This window comes from Acinonyx jubatus, chromosome D4, assembly GCF_027475565.1.
Source record: "Acinonyx jubatus isolate Ajub_Pintada_27869175 chromosome D4, VMU_Ajub_asm_v1.0, whole genome shotgun sequence".
Taxonomy (NCBI): Eukaryota; Metazoa; Chordata; class Mammalia; order Carnivora; family Felidae; genus Acinonyx; species Acinonyx jubatus.
Genome location: NC_069391.1, coordinates 77951358 through 77971246, shown reverse-complemented (window position 1 = coordinate 77971246; position 19889 = coordinate 77951358). Strand labels below are relative to the sequence as shown.

Genomic DNA, 19889 nt, shown 5'->3' with positions numbered 1-19889 from the left:
GTTTATTTTGTTTTGAAGTGTATACATTTTCCTTTCACAGCCTGTTTAAAAAAAGGATGCGAATTATTAGTATCAGGATTGGGGTAGACAGTACTGCATCCTTGGAAATCGACTGCAGTCTACTTTCTCTGGAAAAAGCAGTGCAAGCTAAAGAGGAAAAAAAAAGTCTGTCTTTCCGTGTTTTTTTTTTTTTTTTTCCTCTGTGCAGTCAGCTAGGAGTTGGTTCAGCTGGTAGTTTTGCAAGACTTGTTTCACTTTGTTTCTGGCCGAGGCTGAGCCACGTACTTCAAACAAAGGGCAACCAATTACTAACTTCTGGTTGCTAGGTGTGGTCTCCTTTCAAATTCTATAAAATCAGAAGCACTAGGCTTCACTTCTAGTGTGAAACCTTCAGAGGAGAATCTCTCTCCAGTGCTTTGGAAGAAGGTGAAGAAAAAGGGTAAGTCTTAGTTTTCTTTTTAGTTAGCTTTGATTGTTCTGAAAACTTGTCCCATCGTGATGTTAATTGTTACTGCTTCTCCAGGATTTATGGCTAGCTGCATTTAGTATGTTTTGATAAATCTTTCTGTAAAATCACATTGGGTATTTATATGTCGGAAATCACAAATTGTAATGTTTTCTTTTATATAGTTAAGAGTTTTACAAATATGGGCAGTTTGCTTAATACTGGCTTATTGCACTGTTGGTGAATTACCATAGAAGAAAAAGGGAAGAATGTGTTTTTCTCCTATGAGTTACACATTTCCAAGAGCTGTGTGTGTGTGTGTGTGTGTGTGTGTGTGTGTGTTACATGGAAATCATGATGGAGGGTGGATACTTGTAGGCAACCAGTACAGAAGTGCTGGAGGGGAGTTTCAGGAAACTGTTTCAAAATGGCAGGACTATTTCCTCTCCTCTCCTCTCCTCTCCTCTCCTCTCCTCTCCTCTCCTCTCTCTTTCTCTTTCTTTCTTTCTTTCTTTCTCCTTTCTCTCTCTTTCTTTCTCTTTCTTTTCTTCCTTTTCTTTCTTTCTTTCTTTCTTTCTTTCTTTCTTTCTAAGAATTAAATAGATTCAGACCTCATAGTGATAATTATGCCCTTTGTAATTTACATTGAAATTACTTTATGTTTATTTATGCAGTGTAAATAAGTAAGAGGATCAGCTGATTAATCATTTCATTTAAAGAGGGTGTGGCCACATTCTTATTCCTGGAGTCTCTGTGTCATAGACAGGTTTTTCAAGTGTGGATGTGAAAACTTAAGGGGAAGGAAAGTATTTTCTGGGTGGTGTCAGATAAGTTATTCCTGCAAATGCCAGCTGGGTCCTCTAAAAATTATTTTCCTTAGTAGCAAAAGCACCAAACAAATCCAAGGTAGACTTTTTACTGGTGTTGGATATATTTGCAAAAGTGAGAGAATTCGAATCATCATATATCCAGCTATCGTTTATTACAAGTGCTCCTTTGAGAATTTTTCTTAGTCCATTTTGAATGTTAAATTAAATGCCCTGACATCTAACTTTTAATGCTAGCTTGATTAAGAAGGAAGTGCTCTTTCTTGCCCTGTTTATATTTAAAATTCTGCATGGACTTTGAAAAAATAATATTCCCCTCTGCCCGCAGAAATGCATTTTGATAGCTAGAAGGGAAGGAGCATTGCAAAATGATTCAAATGCAGTAAAGCACTGATTCCCTAATTCAGAAATGGCCGCCTCCCCAGAAGTTCTGTCAACACCCTGGCCCCCAGGCTCAACCACACAAGGCAGATAGCCAACCTTTGATGGATGTTGACAAAATAGTTAATAATAACATTATGCAGCGTTTCGTGCTTATTAAATGCTTCCTCCACCCAAAGAGCTGCAAAAGTTGAGTTTTGTTTATGATGTTAGTTTGCTGAATCGGTTGTTCTTAATCTTCTCTAAACCCTGGAGCTGTTTTTAAAATCAGAGCTAAGCAGCTAAAACAGTGGACCTTGTATTTTTCAGCGATCAACCCAAAACAGTTTTTGGAGTAGGTGAGTTCATCTTTCTTTAAAACAGGATAAATTTTTATCAGAAAGATCAGAACAGATATAATTTATATAATACCTTCCTTAATTATGCTAATTTTCCCCACCTCCATCCACTTGAGATGAAATTTAAGATAGGCACCTCAGAGCTATTATGCATTGTAGACACTATTTATTCCAACACTCGTATTTTTATAAATGAAGACCCCTGGAGAAGCTAAATGTTTTCTTGAGGCCATATAGTCAGTTAAAGGGAATCCAAATAGGGCTCAGAACTCTTCAGTTCTTATTTTATATCCTATAGCTATGAAGAAACGTTTGTGAAATGTATAGATATGTTTCCTAAATAATTAGCACTGATCCACTATTTTATTCATTCAATAATACTTATTAATATACTAAATACCAGAGATTGGAGGTGCATGATGAATAGTAGATTAGCATTGCCCTCATGGAATGCTGCTGGGGCATATAGACGGGTACATAGAAAGTGATAATACAGAATGGTAGGGGCGAATGTAGGGGGACAGGAGGACATCTTGGAAGAGGCACAGAACTTCACCCAGTTGAGTGTTGAACGCTTGAAAATTTTCTGGAGGATGTGAAGAGGTCTATGCTGAGTCCTTTTAGAAGCAACAGTCTGGCAAGGGAAGCGAATACGGAGGAAGAAACAGCATTCCAAGCAAAGGAAACACCCTATCCAAAGGCCTAGAGGCAAAACATTCATGAGAGTACCTTTCATAAAATGGTTCTTCCTGAATGAGTCATGCCTTTGTATAGTCTAATTGGTTCCCTCACACCAGCAGGTAAGGGAAGGTCCCGTGAATATATATATTCAAGGGAAAAACTGAGCACAAGCCAAAGCATTGAAGAATAAACCCCCAAGTGCTAGGGTAAACCTTGCCACAGTCTCCATGGGTTCACTGGTAATGAAGCTGATTCTCGAGTGTGAGCTCTTAAAAATAACATTCCTGTCACTCACTGTCTTTTTGGTTGTAAGTGTAAAACAATTTGCAATACTTTGGAATCAGAAGGCATAGATTTATGTATGACTTGATGTTTGACAGCTTCTGTCTAGAAAACTGCCAGAAAATTACACTGTTTTTCCCAGGTAGAAAATAAGAATGAAGATGCTGTCCTATGCAAGAATTAGTTGCTGCTGGTATCTCTGGATAACTCTGATCATTCTAGATTGTCACCAGGATGCATGAGAGACCATAAAAATCGGCTTCTTCTGTTTACAGATCTTGGAAGTAGCCTTTCATGAGGCCGACCGAGATAGAACTTGCAATTTAAAACAAGAAAGAAACACAAACAAACAGACTTTTGTAATAATTTCAAACCTTCAGAAAAGTTTCAAGAATATCGCACAGAATTACCATTGTACGCAGATCCCACAATTGTTAGTATGTCACATTCGCTTTATCCTCTTCCTCACTCCACCCTCTCTGTGTTTTTTTCTGTAACATTTGAGACAACACTACAGATACAATGGCCCTATGCCTCTAAATTACTTCTGTCTCTCTATATTAAAAAAACAAGGACATAACTGTCGTGCAGTTTTTGAGAAATCAGGAAATTAACTTTGATACAAGCCTTAGTGTTTTCAGATTTTGAGCTGGCCTAATTACTAACGTACCATTTCTGGAATATCTTTATCTTAATAGTGCTGTAAGCATGGATCCTGTATTCTGCCTAACATCTTGGGCATACTTTTTATGTGTGTTTACCCTCTGTAATTCCTTGCTGAATGAGATGAAGAGAGCTCTCTTATGACACATAAATATACACAAAAATGCTCATCTCTAGAAAGTTACACATTTATGCACAGATAAATGAGATTGGTAGGCAGTGCATGTTCACAAACAGATCATTCACTAGAAGAACTCTGAAATACTGTTAATTTCCATATAGGTCAACCTATGTATAAATGGCCAATTTCATCTTCAAATTAGATGATGTTAAAGACTGAGATAATCTTGGATAATGTGAATCTTGGATAATGCTGGTTTCAGAGTTCATTAGTACCCAGATTATATATATAGAGAGAGAGAAAGAGAGAGAGAGAGAGAGAGAGAGAGAGAGGCGGGGGGGAGAGAGAAAGAGAGAGCACCAAGGTATGTTAATAAAATAATACATACCCTACAAACGTTGCAACTAAAAAAAAAAGAAAAAAGAAAATCTTTTGCAGATTCATAGGGTAATTTATTTTTTTAACTCTACAATTCTATTTTCTAGACCAAATTTTTTCTCTGCATAGTAATAATATCTGATATCTATATAACAAGTAACAGTCTATAAAAGATCCTTGTACGCATTATTTATCTAAAGTAAAGCAAGTGTTACCTTCAAATTATTGAATATGTTTTATCAAGGTACAAAATGCCGGTTTTCATGCAGAGGGTAGTTACAGAAGAGACAGAATGGTTTAGCAATTCAGTTTGGCCAAAATGTTTTTGCTGTGGTATTTGTAAAGTATGTTGCAACTGTTAAAAATTTCTGCTAATACTTGCAGTTGACATTGAGCACTTAACTACTGGTACATGATAAAATATTTTTCCTTTAGGGCAATTTCTTACATCCTGCCAGTATCCCTGTGTCCTCAAGCTAAGAGCTAGTAGAAATTATTTGGCTGGATTGAGATTCCATTTTCCTCAAATTGCTTTTCTGAGACAGTCTATTCAGACTACTTTTCTTTTCCAGACCGTGCTTTTAGACCATCCAAATTATTTCATTTTTTAAAATTATTTTTTAAAACCATTTTTTATTTTTAAGAGAGAGAGACAGAGTGAGAGCGGGGGAGGGGCAAAAGGAGAGAGGGAGACACGGACTCTGAAGCCGGCTCTAGGGTCTGAGCTGTCAGTGCAGAGCTCGACACGGGGCCCAGACCCGCGAACCATGAGATCATGACCTGAGCCGAAGTCAGAGGCTTAAACAACTGAGCCACCCAGGTGCCCCAAGACCATCCAAATTATTTCAGATTATAAGATCTAGGAACTCAGAAGATATGTTACAAAGGTGTCTCCTCTATAAACTCTGTTGTGTCAAATAAATTATTCAGCCCCCTTATTTGTGTTGTTTGGTGTTATGTGAAGAAATCAATGCAGTATGTGAGCATTTTCTGAGAAGTGAAAAAAAATGAAGCACAGTGAAGTTTTCATAAAATTTGTGTTGAAGTTCTGGGGTTCATTTTTAAAATTATGTTTGACAATGTCCATAGTCTCTGGTCTATTTTGAGGGTTTTTTTCCAATTGAAAAGAGTGGAAATACTGGAATACATATTTCACTGATGGAAAAGTACTGTGCTAAGTGACCAATCATATCCCTCATTTTGAGGATTCTACTTTACGAAGCGCATGGCTGAGATTATAAAAATGGAAATTTCAAATACCTGAAACCTTGCCAGAAATTACTAGAAGTTCTGGATGTGCCAATGACATAATTGGAAAATGAATCTGCTTGTGCCAACAGCGATGGCCTCAGATTATGACTGTAACAGGAAGTAAAACCTTGTGCAAAATTGTACATCATGACTTTACCTCAGGAAATAACTTTAAATCTATCAGTTGCTGGAGGGGAAAGAGGTTATTTTAAACGGATGCACAAAATATTGGTTCTTCTCACTGATGACAGAACAGAAATGTGAACAATCCCCATGATAATTAAGTGGAGATAGTTTCTGCTTTGGATATGGTTTCTCTCACGTATTTAATCTCATTACTTGAAACTGAGGTTATTTTTCAGCAGGTATGGATGAAAGATTTCGTCTGAACATGCTGTTAAGGAGTCAGGTTATGGGTTTTACTTCTCACGATTCATTTAGCTTCTGATGAAGAATTTCAAACTACTGAGATTTCCCTTCCAAACTCCTTCAGATGTATTCATGGGCGTAGTCTCCAGAGGGATAAACAAAGCAATATGGAGAGATATGTCAACGTTGCTCACGAACGAGCCCCTCGAAACACATCCCCAGCCCGAAAGGATCGCTGAGAGCTTCTTTTGTGGACAAAACAGGGAACACACGAGTTTTTCAACATGCTTCAGGTTTTAAAGATATACGTCGTTGATTAAATAAAAATACTGCAGAACCATGGTAGCAATTAACAAAATTTCAAGACAGAGTTTGTGGAAAGGGGACATCTATGTTGCAGTATCACCCTGATGCTTCCTATGAGAACAAAGAACCTCTTATAAAATCTGGGTTTTTTGTGTGTTGGATGGAAAACCATGAAGGACTAATATTTAGGACAGCTCAGCTAGGAAGAAATGTGAGGGTAGCAATTGCTTCAAATGCTGAAATAATTTTATACCAAGGAATGGAAAAGGAAACAATTATTTGAGGGGGAAATGCCACCTGACTATCTCTTTATCAAGCTCCTTTAGCGTTTTGAGCCTGAATCCACTCTGGCAGATTGTCACAGATTGTTTTACCTTATAAATGTAAATAGAACATTATGCTTTTTCTCCAGCCGTTACTTTTCTTTAGGCCCTCACCAATCCTACCCAGATTCTCTAAAGGCCTATTAAATGGTCTCCAATCTTTCATCTTGCCTGTCTCTTAGCCATTCTCTATGATCTAGGATGAGTGATCTTTCTGAAATATAAATGGAATCGTACTGCTCTTTCTAGAAATCCATTCATCTTTTCCCAAAGCGTTGGAGATAATTTAAACCTCTTTGGATTGGGCTTCTGCCAAGATTTCTTGCTTTAGTAGCGTCCCAAATATGACAGCCTTCTCTCTGTTGTGTTCTCTTTAACTTTTCTGTCAGGTTAACCTTGACGCATTCCAAGAGAGGCTCAGATCAGCCAGCATTTAGCTTTTGTGTTTTCCCACAGGAAGCATGCACTAGCTTGAAGCTCTCTGAGGAAAGCATGATGTTTGAATATTTTCTGGACCTTCAGTGCTTGGCATATGGTAGATGGTCTATAAATTTAGAGCAATGAAGTAAATCACCAACCCCACTTGTAGAATCATCTGGCCCCTAACGGTTAGGACTGAATATGCCAAGAAAGAACCAAGTTTCTGAATGGTGGGTGAGGCTCGGTGTTTCTGTTCAAGGGTCAGACTCTCCTTTTAAAGAGCTTACATCTAGCATTTTATTATGCTCCTAAATGTAATCCTTAAGTAAGGTCAAGACTACTCTATGTCTTATGTATGCAAGAGAGTAGAATGGCATATATGTGCTGTAGGTTTTTGTTTGGTAAAAGCATCTACCTGTTTTCTTTCCAGATACTTCTTTGAAAATGGCAATGGTATCAGAATTCCTCAAACAGGCCTGGTTTATTGAAAATGAAGAGCAGGAATACGTTGTAAGTCAAGTGACAATAAAATAACTTAGTTAAGATTAGAAGAGAAGCTAGTATGAAGGAGTGGACGTTATTCTATGTCTGTCTCATCCACAGAAAACTGTGAAAAGCTCCAAAGGCGGTCCTGGGTCAGCAGTGAGCCCCTATCCTAGCTTCAACCCATCCTCGGATGTTGCCGCCTTGCATAAAGCGATAACAGTCAAAGGTAATCATGTCTCCCCATAACCGCCCCTCCTGGACATTTCAGAATGGCCACTAGAATGGCTATTGAAAACCGGCCATGTGCAGTGGGAAAGGTCTGTTTCATTTTGAAGATAAAAAAAAAAAAAAAAAAGATTTCTTCATCAAAAGAACTTAGGAATTTTCAGCACTTGGGAAATTTGGGTCAAATCAGTAGAATCTCTGTTGCTACGACTGATATTTTTACCAGCTCATTTCCAGCAGAAACTCAATGCTGGAATCAACACCTCTCCTCACATCTAGGGTTTAAATCAGGACCAAGCACTGCAGCTATGAGGGTCGGGAACAGTTTCTCTTTCTCCTTCAGATGGAGGAAGTGACATCTGAAACGCTTCCCTTTAATGCTGCCTTTATATCTTAGGCTGGTATAATTTCCATTTCTTAGTTTTCTAGAACTTCATTTGGGCCATCTTGGTAATTAATTATTTTATGTCAGTTATTGATGATGAAGAAAATTGATTGTAAAAGCCTAGTGGTCTTTTATTTCCAGGTGTGGATGAAGCAACCATCATTGACATTCTGACTAAGAGAAATAATGCGCAACGTCAGCAGATCAAAGCAGCGTATCTCCAGGAGAAAGGAAAGGTAGGTCGAGTGGTACATTTAGATATTTAATTTCAGTTACGTTTATGTATAAACATGGATTTTGAAGCACAATTCACCTATTCTTTTTTCAGTCTCCAACACTATTTTCCCCTTACAACTAAGACGAGGATGACAGTATTTCCTTGCTTGGTTGCAGTGTAATCAATTCTAGCAAATTTTCTGGTTTCAGACATGAGTCGTCTTGGTGCTTTGCAGGTGACTTTTATATTGAAGACCAGTCTTTAATTTGAATATAACGAATATCGAGAGTACCCTTGGCAGTAAAGCATATGTTCTGATTGATATGTGTGTTATGTTAAATTTTAAATTGAGTGATTAAATGTCTGAATGTAAAGTTTATACATATAATTCTACTTTAAAAGTAAGCTTTGTATTCTCTATACCAATAATGGGTAATATTTTTAAGGAGTCCAGTTAGAAAATGATATAATACCAGTGCTTGATTGTAATGCTTATTTGAGCAGTGAAAACCTCAAAGGCTGGAAAATTATTAGTACATTATTTTTGAAGTATTCTTACTACTGTTTCTGTTAAAATACAAACTCTGTATTTGAGCCTTGTGATTTTCTTCCTGTGTAAAACATCAAGAGAATACTTAAAGAAGTCCTTTATGAGTTCTCAGTGTAGGGCACCTGGGTGGCTCAGTCAGTTGAGCATCTGACTCTTGATTTCAGCTCAGGTCATGATCTCACTATCGTGAGATTGAGTCCTGCATGGGGCTCCATGCTGAGTGTGTAGCCTGCTTGAAATTCTCTCTCTCTCTCTCTCTCTCTCTCTCTCTCTCTGTCTCCCTCTGCCCCTCCCCTGATTACACTGTCTCTAAAAGAAAAAGAAAGTTATCAATGAATTCAGCAAATTTCATTGTAATCACTCTAGATCTAAAAAATGAAGGTAACATTCTAAATGTCATATTTTGTACCTGAATGAAAGGAGCTCTAAAAGGTGGCTGGATTTAGCAATCGGCAGTAAGATTACCTAACAGTCAGGTAACCCCACAATGTGGTATTACCCAGCATCAGCATTTACTTATTAGAGGCCCTGATTCTAATCTCTTGGTTATAGCCCCTGGATGAAGCTCTGAAGAAAGCCCTTTCTGGTCACCTCGAGGAAGTTGTTTTGGCTCTGTTAAAGACTCCAGCCCAGTTTGATGCTGAAGAGCTTCGTGCTGCCATGAAGGTAAATGGCCTTATTTAACCAAAACTCCTTTCAAGAGATTGTATAGACCAAGTCCACTTACATGTCTTCTTATATCCTCAGCATCCAGTACAGGGCATGCCCATCAGTGAGAATAAAATGAATGAATGAGTAAATAAATAAATGAATGAATGTTGGACTTAGCAGCTGTATTACATCCAGTCTTTTCATGATGTCACTGCAATGAATCATACGCCTCACTTTTCACATCTTTGTGCAAAACACTGGCTTTAAATCCATTTTGTTTTTAGAGCAATATAATAGCGTTTGTTGTAATCGTTAAATATTGTGGATATTTACTACATACCGTGGGAAAGTTACTAACTGCCAGATTCAAACGAATTTTGGGACACAAAAGCTAGCAGATGCTCTTGAATAAGATTTTCCTCCATTTCTTCTTTAATCCAGGGCCTTGGGACTGATGAAGATACTCTGGATGAGATTTTGGTATCAAGAACTAACAAAGAAATCAGAGAGATTAACAGAGTCTATAGAGAAGGTATGTTTTAATGCCCAACAGTCCAAATCGCCTCTCGGAAACTAAATGTGGTACGTGTTTCTCAAAGCTGAATGTGGATATTAATAATGGGGCTTTGGAAATTCTACATATTATAATTTTTCTCCATTGTTCGGCATGTGTCAATGCATGCACACGTTGTTACCAGACAGCACTCGAGTTGCCAGGGTGCTGATGAGGGAGACAGCATCCCACCCCTCATCAACGTTGCACTTTAATAGAAAATGTCCTTCTAGCACAAATGGCCACACGTTACTGTAATGGAAAACTCAATTCATTAGCGCTGAATTTAAAGAATTTCCTAAAAACATTGCTATTTTTCCGAGATTTATGTCCAAAAAATGTCCCATTGTTTTTTATTTTGAAAAGATAACAAGAACAGAAATTTCCAAACAAAATATTCTCCATTTGCCCTTGAAAATGTAGAGTCCAGGGACGCCTGGGTGGCTCAGTCGGTTGAGCGTCCGACTTCGGCTCAGGTTATGACCTCACAGCTTGTGGGTTCGAGCCCCACGTGGGGCTCTGTGCTGACAGCTCGGAGCCTGGAGCCTGTTTCAGATTCTGTGCCTCCCTCTCTCTCTGCCCCAACCCACTCGCATTCTGTCTCTGTCTCTCTCAAAAATAAAGTAAACATTAAAAAAATTAAAAAAAAAAAGAAAATGTAGAGTCTAGTACTTACAATCCTCTGATGGAAACTTTACCTTTACCATTATGAACTTTAGTCATTATGAACATAAATGAGTCACTTACTCTTTATGTATTTTTGTAACTTACTCTTTATCTCTATTTATAACCATGGGGATGAATGACCAGCCATGGATCATTTTATCTATTCAGTGACACATCTCATTTAAAAGATACGCTCAACAATGTAAACAGGGTCGCTATCACCGGGTCCTGGTCAGTGTTGGGAATTTTATTAATTTCTATTTCTAGTTTCCCAAGCCTTCAACGTTTGTTTTCCCATCCTAATATGCAGCACCATACAGGATCTTTCTGCTTGGTTTTCATACCAAGCACAGGGAATACAATAGCCCTTGCACATGGCAATTTAATAAAGGTATCACAATAAGGAAGGTTTTAACCTCATTTTCTGCGATTCTTATCTCATTATCAGTATTTCTCTTAGATCCATTTATCAGTAATGATAATCAAGAAAGGCATTATTATCAGTTCGTTTTTGCTTGGTAAAACATAGTTTACAAAGGTATATGTCCATATTTCTCTATTATATACCAAATATAGTGTAATGATGGCTTATTTAACTTCCCTGTCCTCTACTCAATTATAAATTCAGTTAATTTTTGTGTACTAGAGCATTATTTTTGCCTAGTTAATTAAGGGATTTTCTACAACATTTTAAATCTATATCTATATATATAATCAATCTATCTGTATATATATTTACACATGTATGCAAAACTATATCACATATAAGATATTTATAACATTTTAAAGTAAATACATAATCTGTGTTCAAGGAAGTACCTCTAGCTTATGGTTTTAAATACATATTCTAATTCATCCCATTGCTTAAATTTTGGCATATTTTGTTTCAAAATTGATTTTTAATCATGTATACCTATGCAATTTATTCTTGCTAGCAAAAGTTTTATGACCGTAGGGTTTCATCCACTGTATTATCTAAATTGCTTTCATTGCCCTATGGAAATAGCTTTGATGATCTAAGATTTTACTCGCTCTGATTACTCTGTTTTTACTTAAAAAATGATAATATTTGAGATACGTTCCATAAGTCATTGAACATTTGACACTGCAAATTGTAAGCCGCACAGAGACGTCAGATATTACTACCACCATTATTTGTCACTAGTTTACTGCAAAATATACTTTTCTTATTTCTCAGAACTGAAGAGAGATCTGGCTAAAGATATCACCTCAGACACATCTGGAGATTATCGGAATGCTTTGCTTTCTCTCGCTAAGGTATACTTCAACTAGTTCAGAAAATACCTCCTCCTTTATGAGGAGTCAAGTCTTAGATTTCCCCTCTCTCTCTCTCTCTTGAAATAAGCAATTGACTCTCTATTTCTCAAAAAGTATTATGTACCTGATGTTAAGAGAATTAAGTAAATCATGAGATTACATGCTAGAAAACAACTTACCAGAGGGCACCCGGGGGGCTCAGTTGGTTGGGTGGCTGGCTTCAGCTCAGGTCATGGTCTCGCGGTCGGTGTGAGTTCGAGCCCCACATCGGGCTCTGTGCTGACACCTTGGAGCCTAGAGCTTGCTTCCCATTCTGTGTCTCCCTCACTCTCTGCCCCTCCCCTGCTTGCTCTCTCTCTCTCAAAAATAATAAACACTTAAAAAAGTTAAAAAAGAAATAAAATAAAACAACTTACCAGAGAATGGGGATTTTTTTCAGGGTGACCGATCTGAGGATTTTGGCTTGAATGACGACTTGGCTGATACGGACGCCAGGGTAAGCAAGTGCTCACAAATACTTCTGGAGTCGACCTTCCTATGTCAGATAGGTCTTGCGTTAGGTGGGGTTACCACGTGAGGCCTCTACGTGAAAGCAAACTTGAGATCCTTCTAGAGGCCAGTCACCCCTAATGTTCATTCCCTGAGTGATGCACACCCATTTGCACTTGAACAGAGTGAAACACGTGATTTTTATGTTCTTAATAGATTTCATTTCTCACAAAGTGGGAGGGGATTGAAAGAAATTGATTTGTCATTCTTAAGAATTTTTTTGTTGAGAAAACCCTGAATTTTTTCTTATCATGTCTAAGAAAGGGAAAAATAATTTTTAAGTGGAAAGGGTAAGCACATTGAACCGTCTTTTAACAGTGAACAGTGCATTGAGTTCATACATATAGATGTATGTTTATGTTGTAAAACCATTATAGTAATGATTATAGTTATAAAAATTATAACATTTATATACGTTCAAGTATATTGACATATATAATTTCAGTGAGATTGCTGGTTATTTATACACCAATCCATTGGCAACATTAGAGAAACTGTGCCATTTTAGGGCCTGGAATTTCTGTTAAATACAAAAAAAAAAAAAGACAACTATCATTTGCATATGCTTTCCCTATGGGATAATATTATGTCTGTAAATTCATTACAGTGAGTTAATAGGATAGAAACTTATCTGTCCATACTCACTCCCTTCACAATACTGGTACATAATCTTGCACATAAAAGACACTCATTAACTTTTGGTTGAATAAATGCATACATACCAGATGTTTGTTTGAAAAGTCCAAAATAACTTACATCCACCAGAAGTTCGACCATTTTAATAGAAATCACGCAAGCATATCAAAGAACAAAAGTTAGCATTTGAATAACTGCCTATAATAAAAAATGATTCTTATTTTCTTGTGACATTTCTGAATTTGCTTTCCATTTTAAGACTATTAGGGCTCTTGGATGTATATTTATGGCAGCTACCTGGATTAATAGTGGCCCAGGAGGATGATGGCAATTAACATTTCAAAGTTAACAGAGCGTGCTTGTGACCGTACGACAAAGATTATCTTTTCCAGTTACAAAAGAGGAAAATCTGTACTTCACTAAGGTTAAACTGTTCATCTAAGATTACAGGGCAACTAAGTTCCAGAGTCAGAATTTGAATCCAGAAATCTTACGATCAAAATTCAAGTCTAGGTTATGTTTGAATTATTGATTTATTAGTACCATTTGCTGGTAGTTACTCTGAACGATCAAGAGTAAAAAAAAAACACCCTGTGTTTAGACAGTCCCTTGGAGTTGTCTTGATATAGAGCATAACCTGAAAGCAATTTAATTCAGCAAATACTTATTCTGCAAACACATCTTCAGTCTCTACTGTTTGCAAGGCACAAACATACCGTGGAAGATACTTGACCAAATATGGTTCCTATCTTTACGGAACTTGCACTCTTAGCGTTGCTTACTGTGATTGAATTGGACACAAAGCAGCTGCCTAGAAAATCTTTGAAGAGATCTAACATTCTTGTGCGGGTATCAAGTCGGCAGATAGTCAAATGTTTATGTTTGCGTTTCTTGATAGGCTTTATATGAAGCAGGAGAAAGGAGAAAAGGGACAGATGTGAATGTGTTCATTACCATTCTCACCACCAGAGCATATCCCCATCTTCGCCAAGGTAAATGGAGAAAAAAAAAGGTTCCTGAAAATTACTTATGGAAGATTCAGGGTTTTTTGAGGACAAATAAAAGAATGGAAAGATAGAAGCCTTAATTAGTGTCCTTCCCATCCCAAGTGGATGTGGTGCTCCTGACCCCTTATTGCCATTTGTACATTTGCCCAAAGTTGAACGGCCACCATTTTATAGTACTTGAAACACACTTTGTGATTTTGGCAGGTAGAACATTATTTCATTATCTTAACTATTTCTACTCTCTCAAAGTATTTGGAATGGGTGTGACAAAATACGCACATACGATAAGTGAAATTACAATGAAGAAAAACATTAAAAACTCAGTACTAAGTGAAAAAAAGGGCACAGCGGTCCCCCCTGCCCCCCTCCCGCCACCACAAAGCAACAAGAGTTGGCCTTTGAGCACAAGATTTGACTCTGCACGTTTTCGCAGCCAACGCAAAGGGGAAGTCCTAATGATGATCGAAAGGTCATTATCTTATAATAGCACACTGATTTCTAATGATGAAAATAAGAGACATTTAGTACACAGATCTCTATAGAAGGGGAGATCCATTTGGTGTGGCACTTGGCTCTGATGTAGTAAGTATCACGGTTGTCAATCACACGCCAGCTCTAATAAATGTCAACACTTGCAAAGCTTTCCCAAAAATATACAGGAGCACCAAAATAGCCATGAGAGTTACATTCCTAGGAGAAGATGAAGTATCCAAAATATGCTCAGTTGAATAATTCGCTTTAAAATGTTTGTTTTGAAATTCAGTCAAGGAATGCTTTGAGTCGCCCTGCTTTTGCTAGTTTCCCCAAAATAGGATGCCTTGTACATCTCTTAGTTTAAACTTCATATTCAGTGTTTCAGAAGTACGCCAAGTACAGTAAGCACGACATGAACAAAGTTCTGGACCTGGAAATGAAAGGGGACATCGAGAAATGCCTCACAGCTATTGGTATGTGGTCCTGCAGTGGGGAGGGTTTTCTAACCTGAAATGGTCAATGCTGTCCCATAATTTAAAAAAAAAATAGCTGATATAATAAACTTATATTTCATATAGAGGCAACATGTAAGATAATGGCAATGAATGTTTAGCTAAAGGCATAAAATGGCCTTCTTAATAATAAAAGATATTATTCCTTTTATCCAAAAGATGGGCAGGTGGGAAATAACTTTCTGAGCATTTAGTGATGCACCAGGCAGGGCATACCTCTGAGGAAAGTCAGAGTGGTCAGTCATTAAGAGCATGAGATTGGGTTTAGATAAATGCAGATTCAAATCCTGGTCTGCCACTTGCTGATTGACTCATCTTAGTCATAGCCAGAGGGATTAATTCAGTAGGTCTGCAGAGACTTCTGAAAAGGCCTTCAGAAGAAAAAGGCTTTAAAGGTCTCCTGTGCTATCCTGATTACCTGGGAACGTATGTTCTAAAGCAGTGCTTCTCAAACCTTGACACACTCATGAATCCCCCCGAAAATCTTGTTGAGTGCAGATTCTGATTCAGTAGGTCTGTAGTGGGGCCCTGGGATTCTGCATTTCTAACAAGCTCCCAGGTGATGCCAATACCTTTGGTCTACAGATTCCACGTTGAGTAGCAAGGTAGAGAATATCACTCATGGACGCATGTGTTAGTGTTTTATCAGGCAGTTGCCTTATGTTGAAAGCAAGCCCCATTTCACTTGAAAGAAATTCTTTTTATGACATGAGAAAAGTATTGACCGTGTGCCCACATGGCCTTTAACACCTACTGGTTTCCGCATTTCCAAGAAGAGTATACTCCGGATAGCATGAACCGGAGTTGGTACTGGATGGATTTAAGATACAGGAGGAGATAGGCGACATTGTTGGGGGAAAGATTACTCAGAACGCCATCTAGGGAACGGTTTCTTATAGGCCAAATATCCGTTACGAGGTGGGGGGATGAGGAACAGAAGTGTAGAATAGAATCTTGCTGGTGAAACTATTCCTTATGTTTCCTTCATACATGTCTTTCTTGTCATGTGGTAAATATGTCAACTTAAGTGTGCCTGTCTTGCAGTGAAGTGTGCCACAAGCAAACCGATGTTCTTTGCTGAGAAGCTTCATCATGCCATGAAGGTAACGTTGTGTGTATGTGCTTTGCTTAGGGGTAAAATTATTGTTTGTGGGGAGAACAACAGAAAACTTCATATCATCTGCAAGCCATGCTTATTTTAATATCTCCCTCCTAAAAAGAATCATTGTTCCATCTAGTGCAAAAGGCAATACCCTTCCTTATTAGCATAAAATTCGGTCAGATTTGTTGTATTTTTTTACGGGTGAGGTAGTAAGGTGAGGTTGTCGGTAATTGGTGGCTTACTCGTGATTTGTACAAAACCTGAGTCAGCGGAGAAAGGTTACTTTTTCTTTTAAGATGTGATTTTAGTAACCTACTTCCGCTGAGGTTGTGGGTTTTACGATTTCCTCCTTTCTATGTTTCACTTTCCTTTTTGTTTATATTGTTATTCTGGCATCCATGCCCTGGATTCATATTTCATTCTAAGATTTTAAAACGTCATTTTAAAGTGACACAAGTGGAAGGTGTTATTAAGATACATTTGCAATAAATACCACTTCAGCCACTTCACTTGAACTTGATTCTCTAGCATGCATCGTCTTGTACAGGATGCCACCTGTATACATGTATTGTGAAAAGTCATCCTTCTTTTTTCCTTTGCAACTCCAAAATAGAGAAGTCCCCAGAGAGAGAGAGAGAGAGAGAGAGAGAGATCTAACTATTCAATTCATAAGAAAGAGTCCCTCTGAAATGATACACATTGTCCACTATGTGGTTCGCAATACAGTCCCAGACCTCGTGCCTGCTGCCACCTAAGGGGATGGTTATCTAGCTGGGTGAGGATGAACGCCTAGCACTGAATAAGAGCAGGAGAAATCAGTGTAGACTTGCCGTCTGATAAACTAAGACCTGATATTTGAATAGGGATTAGCCAGAGGACAGTGGTGGTGGAAGGAATGGAGGGATGAAGCAAGGTTGGTCCAGGAGGAGGACTCCGGATGACACTTTGAAGATGATAAATACAATGAGCGTGAGAGTACATAGTGGAAGAAGAGGTTGTGGGACTAGGCAGACATTGTGAACCCAGACAAAATGTTTGGTTTTCATCCTAAACGCAACCCAAAGACCACTGAGGGTTTTAAAAAGATGAATTCGACCATCAGATTAGCAAATTAGAAGGTTCATGTTATTTGTAATTTTTGGAGGGTTTGGACAAAAGAAAGACTGATGATGGAGGACCAATCAAGCGGTGGTAAAAGCTTACACCTGCTGATGCAACAGTTGGATCCCTGTCATTTTATTTCTTACCTGTGTCAAGTGCATGGGTGTGTGTGTGTGTGTGTGTGTGTGTGTGTGTTTGGATGTGTGTTTTAATGAGTGAACAAAAGAGCTTCACGTTCAAACCCATATCCTGCTTTACTAAGAGTATGCTCTGACTATGACATTTACCATCATTTGTTTTAAACAGGGTGCTGGGACTCGTCATAAGGCACTGATCAGAATTATGGTCTCCCGTTCTGAAATCGACATGAATGATATCAAAGCATGCTATCAGAAGTTGTATGGTGTCTCCCTCTGCCAAGCCATCCTGGTATGTTGTGGTTTTCATAATGCTCCCTGCCCACCCCCGCAAACGGCAGTCCTTTTTGCAACTTCTTCAAAGAGAAAAGCTGACTTACATATTTGTAGATTGTATGCGTAAGATTAATTTGTTATTTTAGGATACGTAATTTATTGAACTTTCCCTGGACTTGTGAATTCTATACTGAAAAACCATACACAATTTCCAGCAGTCATGGAAACATTTAGTTTCCCATGTATAAATTTAGCAAAAAAAACATTTTAGTAGAGAGATATAACGATGTATTTTGCAATGACTATTGATTAGAGATTAGAAACTTACTATTGTAAGTTTTTCCTTAATTTTGTTAATATAAAATGTATAACATGCAAGTTTAAATTTTCATTATAATGTTAAAAGTAAAAAAGAAACACAAGTCAAAGGTTTTAAACTTCTTGAAAGATTGAAAGATAGTTGACAGTTTAAAGTTAAGTCGTCACTTACACTGGATAACTAAATCTACCAAGAAAAAGTGAGAAAATCACAGGTTTATCACTTTCTTTCTGGTGAGTGAGTCACATTCCTTCTTTACTGTGATACGAAATTATATTGTGTTAAGTTACCCAGTTCTGTGTGGTATTTCATTCTTGGGAAATAATGGCTCTAATATATAACATAGTCAATATATCTGAATCTTGAAAGCTATTGCTTTTTATACAATAATTGATTAACAAATATCAGTTATCTGCTATATTAATTATATGACTTAAGTAAATGATATTTTTATCAAAGATCCTAGAGTTCACATACTATGATATACGTTGTATAACTGTTAATCTACAAATATGTAATTCTTCTATGATTAAAAATATTTTACATTGATTGTGGTTTCAGGTAGCATTAAGTATACTCTATTTCTTCATCAACAGGATGAAACCAAGGGAGATTATGAAAAAATCCTGGTGGCTCTCTGCGGAGACTAACATTCCTTTGATGACCACAAGCTTCTTGATCAGAAGACTTTTTCATCATATCTTTTCATTCCATATCATGCACTTAAATAGTAAAGTTTTCTCAGCAGGATTATAGTCTAGCTAAATGCTTTTTGAAAAATATGGCCTATAAACCATTTTTATATCACAACTCCATATGATAGAGAGTAGCTTTTTTAAACTCTATTTATCCCAAACTATAAAACCTCATAAACAGGTTGTTCTAGTAACATTACCTGAGAAAGATGTTTGTGCAGCAGAAAATAAAATGATTCTGCAAGACAGTTGTGTGTCATTGGTTCTTCTATTCTGATTCTGTGTGTGTGTGTGTGTGTGTGTGTGTGTGTGTGTGTGTGTAATGCAGTGGTTTTATTTGGTGCCAAGGGAAAGGAGCTTGAATCCTAAATTAAATAATTTAATGAAATAGATTTTGCATATCAAGAAAATAGAGTTGGAAAATGGACTCCTTGCATTTTATCATCTGGGTACAGAAAATGGAGAGCATGTCTGTATAATAATGGATTTATTGCATTGGTATTGTAACAATTGAACATTCAGCTGTGTTTCACGAACCAGTGTGAAGATGAACCAGGAGCAGCAATTAAAATGTGTCTCTCTATTAAAATGCACATTGCATGTTGAGTTTTCAAAGTAACTGTCAAACTGTTTCCAGAGTGGCCGTACCATTTTACTTTTCCATAATGAACGTATGACCGTCTACTTTCTCCACAACCTTGCCAGCATTTGTTACTGTCACTATTTTGTATTTGGACAGTTTGTTTTTTATTGTTGAGTTTGAGAATTCTTTATATGCTCTGGATAGTAGTCCTTTGTCCAATATGCAGTTTGCAAATACTTCCTCTCAGTCTGCAGCTTGTATTTTTATCCTTTTACCAGGTCTCTCTCAGAACAAACACTTTAAATTTTAATGTGGTTCCATGTTTCAGTTTTTTCTTTTATTGATTGTGCATTTGGTATCACTTCTACAGACTTTTTACTAACCCGAGTTCCTGAAAATTCCTCTTCTGTTTTTTCCTAAAGGAAGTTTTATAGTTTTCCATTTAACATTTAAATTTTGTGATCTGTTTTGAACAAATTTTTGTGTAAAGTGTGAAACTTAGGTCAAAGCTCTTTCTCTCTTTTTTTGTTTGCTTGCTTTTTTTTTTTTTTTTTTGCTTGTGGATATCCAATGGCTCCCCCACCCCATTTGTTGAAAAGGCTATCTTTCGTCTATTGAATTGTTTTTGCACTTTTGTAAAAGAAATCAGTTATTTTCCTCTGAAAGTATTCATACCACATAGGTGGCAATCTAATCTAATCT

At 37.3% G+C, this 19889-nt stretch overlaps 1 protein-coding gene across 1 annotated transcript; it reads left to right on the top strand.

Annotated features, from left to right (window-relative positions):
* The first annotated feature begins 209 nt into the window (after positions 1-209).
* ANXA1 (annexin A1) lies at positions 210-18852 on the top strand. Its single transcript, XM_015063260.3, has 13 exons — positions 210-439; positions 7216-7295; positions 7389-7497; positions 8023-8117; positions 9201-9314; positions 9741-9831; positions 11717-11796; positions 12236-12292; positions 13880-13973; positions 14840-14935; positions 16019-16077; positions 17484-17606; positions 18506-18852. The coding sequence occupies exons 2-13, from the start codon at positions 7230-7232 to the stop codon at positions 18557-18559; spliced, it is 1038 nt and encodes a 345-aa protein (XP_014918746.1). The 5' UTR covers positions 210-439; positions 7216-7229; the 3' UTR covers positions 18560-18852.
* Positions 18853-19889: the final 1037 nt, after the last annotated feature.